Source organism: Panonychus citri, unplaced genomic scaffold (assembly GCF_014898815.1).
Source record: "Panonychus citri isolate SS breed McGregor unplaced genomic scaffold, ASM1489881v1 Contig00134, whole genome shotgun sequence".
Taxonomy (NCBI): domain Eukaryota; kingdom Metazoa; phylum Arthropoda; class Arachnida; order Trombidiformes; family Tetranychidae; genus Panonychus; species Panonychus citri.
Window position 1 is genome coordinate 2,629,367 of NW_026515539.1, and position 13,688 is coordinate 2,643,054.

General features: G+C 30.7%; 2 protein-coding genes across 3 annotated transcripts in view; one reads left to right on the plus strand and one right to left on the minus strand.

Annotated features, from left to right (window-relative positions):
- Nucleotides 1-48: 48 nt before the first annotated feature.
- LOC128391033 (uncharacterized) lies at nt 49-4,361 on the minus strand. The gene is made up of 2 exons (XM_053350858.1): nt 3,477-4,361; nt 49-512 (listed from the first exon to the last, which is right to left on the minus strand). The coding sequence occupies exons 1-2, from the start codon at nt 4,036-4,038 to the stop codon at nt 337-339; spliced, it is 738 nt and encodes a 245-aa protein (XP_053206833.1). The 5' UTR covers nt 4,039-4,361; the 3' UTR covers nt 49-336.
- Nucleotides 4,362-5,582: 1,221 nt separating this feature from the next.
- Nucleotides 5,583-13,688, plus strand: part of LOC128391065 (small conductance calcium-activated potassium channel protein 2-like) — a 56,102-nt gene continuing 47,996 nt past the window's right edge. Inside the window, exons 1-4 of one of the 2 annotated variants that reach the window (XM_053350908.1) lie at nt 5,583-6,498; nt 8,905-9,842; nt 9,994-10,314; nt 12,179-13,527. In XM_053350908.1, coding sequence (XP_053206883.1) covers nt 10,026-10,314; nt 12,179-13,527 — 1,638 coding nt within the window. In that variant the 5' untranslated portion in view covers nt 5,583-6,498; nt 8,905-9,842; nt 9,994-10,025. The remainder of the gene's footprint in view (nt 6,499-8,904; nt 9,843-9,993; nt 10,315-12,178; nt 13,528-13,688) is intronic. The other variant, XM_053350909.1, reaches the window with a different exon arrangement.

The window sequence follows — 13,688 nt, forward strand, 5'->3', positions numbered from 1 at the left end:
TTACCTGAGTAGTTTCAACAAATGAGACAAGAAAAAAAAACTCAATCATTCATTTAAATAGGTAAACAAAAATACACTGAAATTTATTGTTATTTACTTTACATTTAAATGCTATGAAACATTTCGTGATCAAACTAACAGTCATTAAAAAAATATCAATAATAATCATAGATTTTAATAGTTTTCAACAGAGGATAATATGAGTATATGGTTTCAATGATAATAATAATTTACGATTAGAGTATGAGTAACATTTTCATGGTAAATCCACCGGTGGTAATTAAGTTAATTTAGTTCACTTAATCTTTAAGATATTTGGATATTATTATGATAAAATCAATATAATCCTTTGTGGGTTAACTTGTTGATGAAAATTTTACTTGGTTTACCGTTTGAATGATATTTCAATGGGAGATAAATGAAATTGGATGAGGATGGTTTCTTCAGGTGAGTTGGCTTTTTAGACTTGGTGTTAATCAGGTTACCCTGAGCTCCATGATGTTTGGTGAAACCTGAGTAATAAGTGATGAATGGAAAGCAAGAAGAGAAAGAAAAAAAAAGTCATTAGAATAATTATTATCATTTATGGAGAGAGAGAGAGAGAGAGAAAAAGTTCTGATGGTAACATATTATTCTGAATAGTTGATGAAATTATCGCTTCAGGGTAAATATCTATACGAAGATGGTTAACAAGAAGATGATATTAATAGGTGCTGATGAAGATCGGAATGAAAAAGGATGAGGATGATTAATAAAAAGAATATGAATTCTCATATATATTTATATTAATTTCAAGGTTACTGGTTAGAAGAACTGAAAATCTGATCAATTGTTTCAACCATCATGATGATAATTACGCTTGAGGGGATTTTCTTGTTTTAGAATTTTGTTGTTATCTTTTGTTGTTTTCTGTTGCAAGTTGCAAACAGAATTTCAGAAAATTGAATCAAACAGAAAAATTAATAATAATAACACCCATGAAGATATAATATAACTACTCATTTATAAAGATAATCATGTTAATTGTAATTAGTTGAGCAAATATTAGTTGTTATTAAATTTTCAGCTCTCAACTTTTATATACACTCATGGTAACTTTGTTATTCATTTGAAACATGATGATGTTCATCATGATGAATATACAGCACACCCATATTATTGAAGGATATATTGTATATTTAAATTGATTAACATCATCATGATAATTACCCGAAGGTAAGAAAAGTTAATTACAATCAACCCTTTGTTATATTAATTTCATATTAACTAATTTTCTCTTGTTATTTTGTTATTTTTTTTTTATTCTCGTTCTTTTTTGTTTATAATTTTCAATCTTGATGATAATTTATTTAATTGAATTGATAAATAGTTTAATCATCTTAATGATAATAATTATGGTAATTGAAACAGTATTATTACTGTTTAATTGCAATTATTTATCGGGAAAGAAAAGGGTAAACAAAATATTAAATATAAGGTTAACGGTAAATTGTTTGGCTAATTTGAAAACTTTGGTTTGATTGTTAAAGTAAATTAGTTTATTGTTGATTATCATATAATTATTACCACAATTACCTGAGTTAATCATGATGATGATGATGATGATGATAATCATTTATCTTTGCTGATTAAGAGTAAAATATGTGAAAATTGGGAAAAGGGTTGCAAATGATGAGGATGATTAAGGTTGATGAACATTATTAATCAAAGGGGAAACTTGAACATGGAGAGATAACTGAGAAAAAAAATCAATAACATGGGGAAAAGTTCAATAGATTTTTGTTTATCTGATTCTAATTCTGATGATGGAAAAATGATGATTATCTTCATCATTTGTTATCCTTTATGTTTTATTTTCCCTCTGATGAGGTTAATTTATCCTTAGAGAAGAGGATGAAGTAAAAAAAAAGGAACTTAAATTGATACGAAAAAGTTTATTTTCTTATTTTTTTTTCATCTTCCTTTCTCTCCTACAGCTTCTGTCCTCATCATCATCATCATCATCATGAGTAGAATGATGATGATTTAAATTATCATGCAATTGTGAATAGATATCCTAAGTATCATCAATTCAGGAGGAAAAGGGTTATTAGTTAGTGATTTTAAAATGATCATCATAATAGGTACTCGCTTTTAATTCAGTTGCATGATAATCACCCGCCGGGCAAATTGAATGGTAGTTACATGTAATTTATAAATTAGTTGAATTTTAAAAAGTACCAAGGAGAGAGGAGGGTTTGAGAGAGAGAGAGAGAGAGAGAGAGAGAGAGAGTAGGGATAATGAGAGAGGGTTTTAATACTCATCACCAGGAATCAATTCTGACAAATTAACTTGTTGACAGTAAATAGTAAGGTATCAACATCCGTCAACAATCAACAAGTTAGTAAATTGTTGATTGTAATTAGTGACTTTTTTTTATCACCTGAATTATACTTTTGCTCTGTAACTAAATTACTTTGCAATTAATACTTTTTGACATTGAATTTAAATCAGTGTTAAAAAAAACAGAATCTTTAATCACTATTTTGATTAATCAAATCAATGAGAAAGAGCCTCTGACATTCAACTTATATTATATCTGTTAATTGTTATCATAAAAATGAAATAAAACTTGAAGGACAACGATTTAAAGCCGAGCCTAGAAAACATACTAATTAGAGTTAATTAATTTAGATGAATTAACGTAAACACCTTGGATTAATTATCTCGCAAGTGAAACAATTAATAGATGGCAGCATTTAATTGTATTCATTTGAAAGTGAATCAATCAATATTATCAATGAGTTTTATTGATTTTGTCCATTGTTCAATTATCATTATTATCTCATCTTAACTTTTGACCCTATTGAGATTTCACTTTCACCTTAATCATCAAGTAAGTTTAGTATCTTTTTCATTTATCTAATCCTAATTAATTGTGATTAGTTTTAACAAAATTAAGACACTTGATGATACATTAATCAGGTAGATTAATTTAAATCAATCAAGGTAATCAAGTTCATTAGCCTTTACTTTTACCACGATCAATAAACTGTTGAAACTTTACAGAAACAACAAAAAAGTTTCTGTTTAATTGTGTTGAGGTTTTTGATTTAATTGTTGATCAAAACAACAAGAGCAAAAATTTTCATTTCAATTTTAACCATCATCAAGTTAATCGGATGAACAATCAAATAGATCAACAATTTAGCCTAATCAACTGATTATCAGATTAACCGTGAAAATGATATATATCATCAAATCACAGACAATTTATCAACAATCACAATTTAAACACTTTCGTTACACTAATAGTGATTAAGAAATTTTTTTTTCTTCTTGATTATTGACAAGCAATTGATCAGAAAGTATAACCAACCATTAAACGTTTCATATAATCCTCATATTGTAGACAGGTTGATTACTTAATTGTGATTAAATTATCCTGACAATTAACAGTAATGAGAGATAAATGCTAAAGGTAAAAACCTCTTACCTGTAATTATATCAATTGGTTTAGCATTGGAAATAAATTTCAACGGAAGTTTATAAATTGTTGAGCTCAACAGATTAGTCGGATTATTTATTTTATCCATTGATTGGTAGTAGGTTTTTCTTGGTGGCGATTGAGATGATTGGATTAGCACTTTATTATTACTTTTATTGTCATGATTATCCACCACCAGTGGTTTATTGAATAGTATTGATGATAAAGATGAGGCTAGTGATGCGGCAGCGGAAGATGCTACTGCTGAAGCGGATGCAGATGAAGATGAGGATAAAACTGAAGACACAAAGGGTTTCGGCTTAGCGAGTCGGGTCGTTATGAAAAAAATTGGCGATTCCTTCAAGGGTTTGGTTTTTTTCATGGGCACCGACGACGAAGACGACGACGATGATGATGATGATATGAACGATTTAGATTGTGGTGATTGTTTGAATAAGATTAACGGACGTGCAGAGGTAAATGTAATCAATAAGTTGATTGCAACAATTAAATGTATCAAGTTGTAAGGATGATGATTGTTACGTTGATAGTTGAGTAAATTCATTATCATGTTTACTATTTTTATATTTTACTCTTTATTTCAGCTCGAAAGAAACAGAATTGTAAAATTATAAGATGAAAATATCATCTGAATGGACACTGATGATGAAATTTTCAGTTTACTGATGAAGATGGATGAAGATAATGAGGAGATCATGAAGATGATCAGAAAGAAATAAACACTTCTCAAAGTTTACTGGAGAGTGAGAACTCAATACAATATGAATGATGGTGAAAGAGAACGGGAAAAGATAACAAGAAGATGATGGAGATGTTGATGATGATGATGATGATGATGATAAAGATGAGGATGAAGATGAAGATGAAGATGAAGATGAGAAAATGAAACCTTAAGTAGCCGTTAAAATGAAAACCTCCTTAATCATTTTTTTTTCTTTCCTTCGACTGTAGATGGCGCAGCGAAACTTGAATTCTCTAAATAATTTAGTTAATTTTTTTCTCTAATCATGTTGATTAAACAGTTAATTCTGATCTAATTTGGTAATACAATCAAACTGATTTAACTTTTTAATCAATTTCCAGATTCTTTCAATTGGTTTTTCACTGTCTGGCTAATCAAATATCTTCCCTTAACAATTTAAATTGCTTTTATTGTCATTAAATTGTTTCAATTAGATTAGTGATTAAAATCAAAGTCGATAAATAAATTGTGATGGATTTGTAGATGATGATTAGATTAGATTGTTAATTTCAACGTTAATTAGTTGATCGTTTTGATTTTTTTTCTTCACTTCTTCCTCTCGTTAATTATTTTCTTGATTCAGTTGGCTGATTTTTTGATTAAAGTTAATTATTTATAATCAAATATTTTCATCACATAATTGATTTGATTTAATCGGCAAGTTTAATATGATAATCACGTTAATTAATGTAAATTAATTACTGTGGTCAACAAAACTCAACTAAATCTATCAAAATCGTGGCACAAACTGTACCTATTAATAAACTAATTGAAATTTAGTTAAATTGTTACAGTTTATTCAGCTTTTTATTAATAAATTGTTTTAAACAAACAATTTCAATGAAAATTGAAATAATCATAAGACAAAAACAGTTGAAAAAATGGCTTGATTGTTGTTGCTCATTTGATGACAATTAATGATTTGAATACAATTAATGTTATCGAGAAGGAAGTTATTGATTAATCATAATGATGTATGGGAGACAATTAGTTTACCTTGATTATAATCATAATGAAAAGTTGAAGATTATCGTGAATCAAGAAGTAATTAAGTTACATTAATAGCAACAATTTAGTCTAACATTTGAATTTAGTTTGTTTATCAACTAATCATATTATTCAGTTCGAGAACTTTATTTCTTTCAATAGTTATTCTGATATATTTGCTGGCGCACCTCCAATTGATCATCGTATTCAAACTGAGCGCATGTTTATCATCATTTACGATTGAAAACCTTTGATGATAAAATGAAGACAGAGAGAGAGAGAGAGAGAGAGAGAGAGAGAGAGAGAGAGAGAGAGAGAGAGAAACAAGATCATCAGAATCATCTCCATTTCTCATGATGATCAACAAAAATACAGGGTAGAATTCACGATTTCTACCTTAACTTTGACTCTTCGAGCATTCGTACTTGCTCTGTCTTCCTCTGTCTTTTCGAGTTTTCTCTTACTCACCTCCTCTTTCTATTTTATTACCTTTCTCTCTCTCTCTCTCTTTTCCTTTATCTTCCACCCTCTACCTCCCTCTTCTCATCTTCATGACTCCCTGAGTTTCTCTCTGAAATTCTTTCAATTCATTTTCTATTCTTTCCTGTTTTCCTTTTTTCTCTTCTCCTTCTTCCTTATGTGACAAAATTCAGCTCAATGGATTAAGATTATTCATCAACAATCATCATCCTTCATCTTCCTCATCCTCTTCATCATCATTTTAAATAATAACAACAACTCCATCATTCTCATCACTATCAACAAATCAACAAAAGTAAAAAATTGTAACAGTAACAACTTCAAATATCATTTCATCAACTCAGTGAATTAAAATGTTACACTGAACAAATTTGTCAACAAAAAAAATCTCAAAACCAAAACCACAACAACAACAACAACAATTAACTAACAGTGAACCCAATCAACAATTAACATTTGATTTATTGAAAAACAAAATAGTCAAACAATCAAAATCAATCAGTCCAAAATCAACAGGATGATACCAACACCATCATCAGAATCAATTAACTGATTAACAATAATTAATTATCACCAACTTTCAATGGTTCCCTTTAATTGATTGTATTATAAAAAAAAAGTCAAACAATTAAATCAAAATAAATTATCAAGAGTTAATCATAATCAACCTAAGAAAATTAGATTAAATCAATTGCATCTAAACTGATTGATTATTGAATATTTAAAAAACGAGGAAGATGAAAAAGTAAAAGATTAAGATTAAGAAATTGATTAATGATGATTAAGGCTTCCTAATCCAAGGTAAGATACTGACAAGACTAGAATTTTTTTTTCTATCACCTTAATCCTAATCCTCTTTATGTGTCATCATCCTGATTGAAATTGTCTCTTTGTTGTCTTGTTGATCATCTTTGTCATCCTCATCTTCACTTGCCTGTTAATCTCAACTTCTTGTTATCACATCACCTTGAAACTGAGTAACTATCATGAAAGAAAAGTAATACAATCAAATTGTATCTCGATTTCTTGATTGTTTCACCACCATCACGATCACAATCAATATGATGGTGAAATTTTTTCTCCCCTGAAAAACCAAACTGCTGATTCAAACTGATTCTGAACTTCTTGTCCTTTTACTCTGACAATTCAGCTTTTATTCATTTCGAGTTCTAATAATTCAAAGGTTGGAAGAAAAAAATTTCCTCTCATCGTTTAGAATCTCATATATATATTTTTCCATTTCTGAATTCAGAACTTTCATATTCAAGCAGCTGAATCATAATTCTTAATCCTGTTGACCAGTTCATTGATTTTCGACTTGATCATTATTAGTTTCAACTGAATTTCCTTTGCCACAATTAGATTCAATCTATTAACATTTCCCTTTATTGGCTAATAATCAGTAATTCATATTCATGAATCATATTGAATTATCATCTACTCTCAATTTAATTGTATTCATTTATTCATAACTTGTGATTCTGTCAATTACAGTTGATTTACTCAAACAACAATAATAGAATCACATTAATAATGATAATTAATTTAATTTAGTCATTGATTTACAATCTAATCCACTGTCGCCATCTATTGATTAGTAATTTTATTTTCTAATCAAAAATATTAGTTAATCAAGACAAACTTTTAATTGTTCCCTTAATTTATCAAATTAAACTAAATGGTAATAAGATACATATTGATTGTTTTAATGATCACGAGCTTGATCATAATCATTAACAATTAATGATTAGTTTTGGTATGAAAAAGCAAAACTGAATTGATATTATATTTTATTACTCTCAATTTAATGTTGATTGTTTAATCAATGATTTCAATATCTTTAGGGCTAATAGCAATTTAATTTGGACAATTAGGTGAATCAATTTGATTATGCAAATTGTTGGCATGCTAATTGTTGACTTGTGATCATGATTAGGATTTTTACCTTTTTTTCCCTATTCTTGGTTGATTTTGATTAGCTTTCGGTTATCATTTAGTTTGCCTGAGGCAAGGAAACGATCATGTTGTTGGTTATCAAGGTAAATATCAGAATCGTGATCAGTTAATAGTTAATCAATTGACAATTGAATTAAACACAATTCAAAAGGATTGGGATGACAAATTTGATATAAATTATTCATTTCAACTTTTCAGTTGATTGTTACAATTAATGGTAAGTTTGGGTTAATACATTGTTGTCAATGAAATAGAAAATTAGATTTAATTATTTAAATTATTATTCTCCAGGTAGAAATGTAAAGAGAGATAATTTTTCTCAGAATTTTATCATGAAAAATTCTGAATCTGGTGTATATTAATTGTGAATTAAATTGTTTGCACAATTAGAATCAATTAGTTCATATAAAAGGTAAAGAAGAAGAAAATTTTCTCTATTCTTATTCTAATTCATATTTTAATCTATTTTTTTCTCCTGAATTTTTGTCTGAACTTTTTTTCCTTCCACCATCATGATGATGGTGAAATTTTCTCATTTTTATATATTCATCTTTTTCTTTCCATGAAAATTATGTTACTAAATTCATTCATCTTCCTCCTATCTGATTGTCCATGATGATGAAATTACTCTATGGTAATAATAAGAATATGATTTATTCATTTGAAACTTTTTCCACCCTCCAAGTTGATGATAATAAGAATAGTAATAAGAAAATGTCATTGAAAATAAAAAGTACCTAAATGAATACCCTGATTAATACCCTGGTTATACTAATCGTCTTAATTTTAATGGACTGAACATTGTTCATGGAGATATAATAATGAATATGAACAATATACATGGAATATTATTGAACCAGATTTACCATGTTAGATATTTTCTGTTGCTCTCATTTTTTCTTGCTCTCTCTCTCTCTCTCTCTCTCTCTCTCTCTCACTCACTCATCTTCATTATCATCATCATTTTGACTCTCTCATTTTCTCTTTCCCCTTTTTTTACTCCCTTTCTCTTCCAACTCCCACTCATCTTCCTCCTTCTCATCATCTTTTCATCTTTCTCCCTTTGCTGATCGATTTTATCGTTTCTTAAGCAAAGAACAAGTAAAGACTTTTTATCACTCATGAACTCTCACTAGATTTGAGTGACAACCTTTTCTCATCATCATCATCTTCTCTCTCTCTCTCTATTCCTCTCTCCCTTTCTCTTGATTTCTCTCTTTTCACTATTTGCTCTCCTTATTGATTTTACAGGTAGAAAACCAGGTTTTCAGTTCTTCAGTCTAACTACTCGGTTCTTAGCCTTGTCATTATCATCATCATTATCATCATCTCCTTTCTTTTATCGTTTGTATCATCATCATCATCATCAACCAACCAACATACAGAAAGTGAGAGAGAGTGAGATAAAAAAAAAGTAACAACAAGAGACATTTTCTAAAAAAATCAAATGTAACATTGATTGTGAAAATTATTTTTCCGTTTCCTCATCTCTTGTTTATCTCTTGTGTTACCTGGATTTTTGTTATCGTTTCCATGCTGATGTTACTTATCTTCAATTTATCATCACTTGATTGTGATACTGTGAATATGATCAAAAGTTTGTCCTCATCCTCATCATTTATATGAAAAGGTTATCACATTGGATTCAATTGATGAGATGTTGTGATAACATTAGATGAAGAAGAGAGATGTGATTGTAAACAATATTTTCTGTTGAAATTTTTTCTCTCTCCCTCTCTCTCTCTCTCTGTCTTCATCTTCTTCATGATCTTCCTACCATCATCATCATCATCATCACCATCACTATCTGTCAGTGTCTCTACTACATGTGCCTAAGTATTATCAAAATGTTGATGATGATGTTATGTTGAAGTCCAGTCAAAAAAGGATGTTGTTAAAACAACAGCAACAACAAAGCCATTATCTTCATAATCATCATCATCATTATTATCATCATCACTTTTGTCATCATAAACCAGGAAACATTTACTTATTATCATCATCATCACTTGTTCATACTCACTCCTTGTTGGCCTACTCACCAAAGCCTTAAAGATACAAATTGCCTCTAATCAACTAATCAACTTTAATATAATATGACGTTACCTGTGAATTTATTACATCAATTAACACAAAATTTGACACTTAATTTTCATCATATTTGATATATCAAGAAAAAAATATCTCAGGTAAGTCTTTGTTTTCTCTGTGAACAGTCAAAGTGACCAAATGGTTGACCAGCTTATTTGTCAACAATATTTATCTTTGTTCATCTTGAATTTTCATGACTGGTCTTTATTTCCGTTTTCCGGGATTATCCTATTATCTTTTATTGAAAAGCCATCGCTGAGATATAAAGTTAAAGTGATCCAATGTTATTTGGTCGAATGCATTCCGAACCTGAACGGCCTGAGCCAACCTCTGGTTTCTGTTCATTGGAACCACCGGCTGATGCCACTTTATCACCGAGTTATCGTTCATGCCCTGAAATTGGTCCACAAATTACAATTCGATCATATGATGAAAATGATATTGAAGAGAAAGAACTTGCTCTTATTCGAGATCATTCCTGTTTAACTCAACGACGAAGGTCAAATGTAACCCCAAGTTCATGTTGGCGAACTCACAATGTCGCTAATGCAGCGGCAACATCATTCGGAGGTAAATATACTCTTATTAATTATATCAAACTATTAAAATCCTCTCTCACTTTATCACACCGATAAACCACCAACCATGAAAACCACTTTCACCACAAAATGAACAAAGTTTCACACAACACACACTCACTCACTTAAAGAATCCAATCAAGACTAATATTAACTGAATCGAAAATAATTCATGATTGAAATTCATTTATTGTTCCCATTAACTTCAATTAAGATGAAAATCGTAAGTCAGAGCAAATAATAATAGATATATGATAAAAGGATTTTCTTTCATCATCTTCCATCATATGGTTTATTGTTGATTCGGATAATCACAATCAGAATTATCATGAAAAAAGGGAAGCATCATATTAATACATTATTATCATTATTATTATTACCATTATCATGATGATTATTATATTTTTTTTTCTGCTCTGTGTTTCTTGTTCAGTGAAAACCATTTGCAATATTATTTGTATGTGAGAAAGTAAAAGATGGCGGAAGATGAAGGAGGAAAAAAAATAGGAAATGAAGATGATGAAGAAAAGGAAGATAACCACAGAGAATAGTAACAAGATGATCAGATGAAGATGATGAGGGATTAAGAGGATAAGGATGAAGATGAAGATAAGGGATGAAGAGAAAAACTTATGTTCTTTGGCCTGATTCCCAAAATAATAACAAGAATTGAGAAGATAAACGAAATGGATGAACGAGAGAGAGAATGAGAGAGTGATTGAGAGAGTGATTGAGAGAGAGAGAGAATGAGAGGGAGAGAGATAAAAAGTTCTAAATTAAATCGATAGTTATTTTTGGTTATTCAAACAATTTCCTCTTTCGCTTCGATAATATTTATATTCATTCATAATCCATAGATTCCAATCGTAAGTGAACTTTAAATGTTATCCACAGTTGATTTTATCTCCCCTGTTGTCAACAATTATAATTGAATTGATTGTGACACTCTAATTGTTTTTATTTATAATCGATAATGATCAACATTGTTCAGATGTGAAGACTTAAACACATGAGACAATTAACTTTGACATTAACCAATTTCATCTAATTGTTAATTTCACTTGATTTCAGTCAGATGTTTAATTGTTTGTTAGGTAAAAGTTTGAATTGAATTTGCCTCATGAAAGGTCAAAAACTTCAGGGGGTTTTGTTGATATTGTTCATTTCTGTTAAATGTATTTGTTGATTTTGTTGAGAAATTTCATTGAAAAAGAAAACCCCATTGATTGATTAGTGAACGAATTTTAATTTTATCATTATCTTGGAATTTACTATTATTATCAACTTATCATGAGAGAAAGTGTTTCAAATTTACTGAAAGAATCTAAAGTTACCTCGTTTTTTCATGATAAAATTTTCTGTCTAACCTGATAACTTTCATCCAATGTCAGTTTACAGATGAATAAATTCAGAACTTTGCTCATCATTTTCATCATCCTCATCTTATCTTATCTTCATCATGGGTCTTTAATTTTTACCCACCCAACTCATCATGATGAAAATGAGCTTATAAATGAATAAATAAATGTAATTTCAAAAATGTAACAAACGAACACCATAAATATGAAAGTAAGATGTTAGAGAAATCTCATCATCATCTGAATCAACATGGAATAGTAATGAGATATTGGAATTTACCTGAGAAATGAGAGAGAGAGATGAAGAAGAAAAAAATTTGATATTAGTTAAATTTGTAACTTTGGACGTTCGAAAAGTAATCGAAGATGTTGATGATGATGATGATGATAATGTGTTAACATGAAACTTTGTTCATGATGATGAAGATGATGAACATGAAATGAACTTCTTACTCTTTAATAATAATAATAATCCCAATGGAATGTAAAAACTCCCAGTAATAGGATCAAAAGTGAGGCATCATCTTTGGCCATCCCATGCGCGTTTGGGTCTCTCTCGACTTGATCATAGTTTCCTGACACGGACCATTTCTCGTGAGAGTGTGCGCCTATCAAGTCAGGCTTTAAACTGTTGTTGTGAGGCATCAACACCATTGTTTCACTGTTCCCATTCACAAGCAACTGTAACCTCACCAGTAACACAACAACAACAGCAAGCAACATCTTCCTTGTCCAGTCAATCTTATACAGGACATGGTGTTGGTTCTGGTGGTGGGACAGCAGGAACAACAACTTCAACAACAGTTAATAGTGGTTCATTTGGTGCTGGTGGTTTTAGTGTTAGTGGTGGTGGTGGTGGTGGTGTTAATAGTTGCTGTGGTAATAGTAATCATCATAATTGTTCAGCCTCTTGTTCAAATTATCTTCTTCTTGGCTCAGGGACAACAGGAGGAGGTTCTTGCATTGGTACAACTCCTCCTTACCACCACCTTGGTGGTGGAACTGTTAACCCTCTTTATGGTACCTACACTGGCCATGGTTCCCTTACTTCTGCTGGTGGTGTTGGTTCAACTGGGACAACAACTTGTACCTTTAATCCAGCAACACGAACCTCACTTACCGGTATTCAGCCTACAGTTTATCGGATGGTTGATAACGAGATTGCCGAAATTGCAGCCGATTCACTTCGGGTTAACGGAGCATTTCGAGGTTTCCGAAATTTACGTAAACCAGTTACTTCGTCAACTCTTTCCATTCCAACGGCTATGAAACACTTTGCCCACTCTCATTCTCATTCAACACCACAACCACAACAATCTTCCCACCAGCAGTCATCACAACAACAACAATTACAACACTTACCAATTCATCATTCTCATGGTTATCACTCACATTCTCATCACAGGACCAGTGTGGTTGATGGATTGAGTGGTGTTGATCCATCAACCGGTGTAGTGTCTGATCTGATTGCTGGAACACTAAGTGTCACAGGGAAAGATGGACTCTTAGGTATTTCAACTGAAAATCCAATTCCAGGACCAGTTACCGGTCAAAGGTCATTTGCCTCTAATTCTGTTGATAGTGACAAAAAGCGACACAATCCAAGTATAACTGGAGGTGTGGCGGGTGGAGGAGGTACAGGGGGTCCTGGAAGTATCGGTGTAGGTCCAGGAGGTGGAGGACCAACCGGATTCCATCGGCCAAATGTGGGCTATCGATTAGGACGTAGAAAAGCGTTATTCGAGAAACGCAAACGAATTAGTGATTATGCTCTTGTTATGGCTCTTTTTGGTATAATTATCATGGTTATCGAAAATGAACTTTCATCTGCCCTCGTATACACCAAGGTAAGTGAACAATTTCACATTAAATTTGCTTCTGTCTAATTGAATTAATTTACGATAAACTTCAAATCAAATCAGTTTGATTGATTATCTGAGATTTCACGTTTTCGCTTCTTCATAATTCATAATCTATCATAATCTTTATATAAATAAAATTCATCATG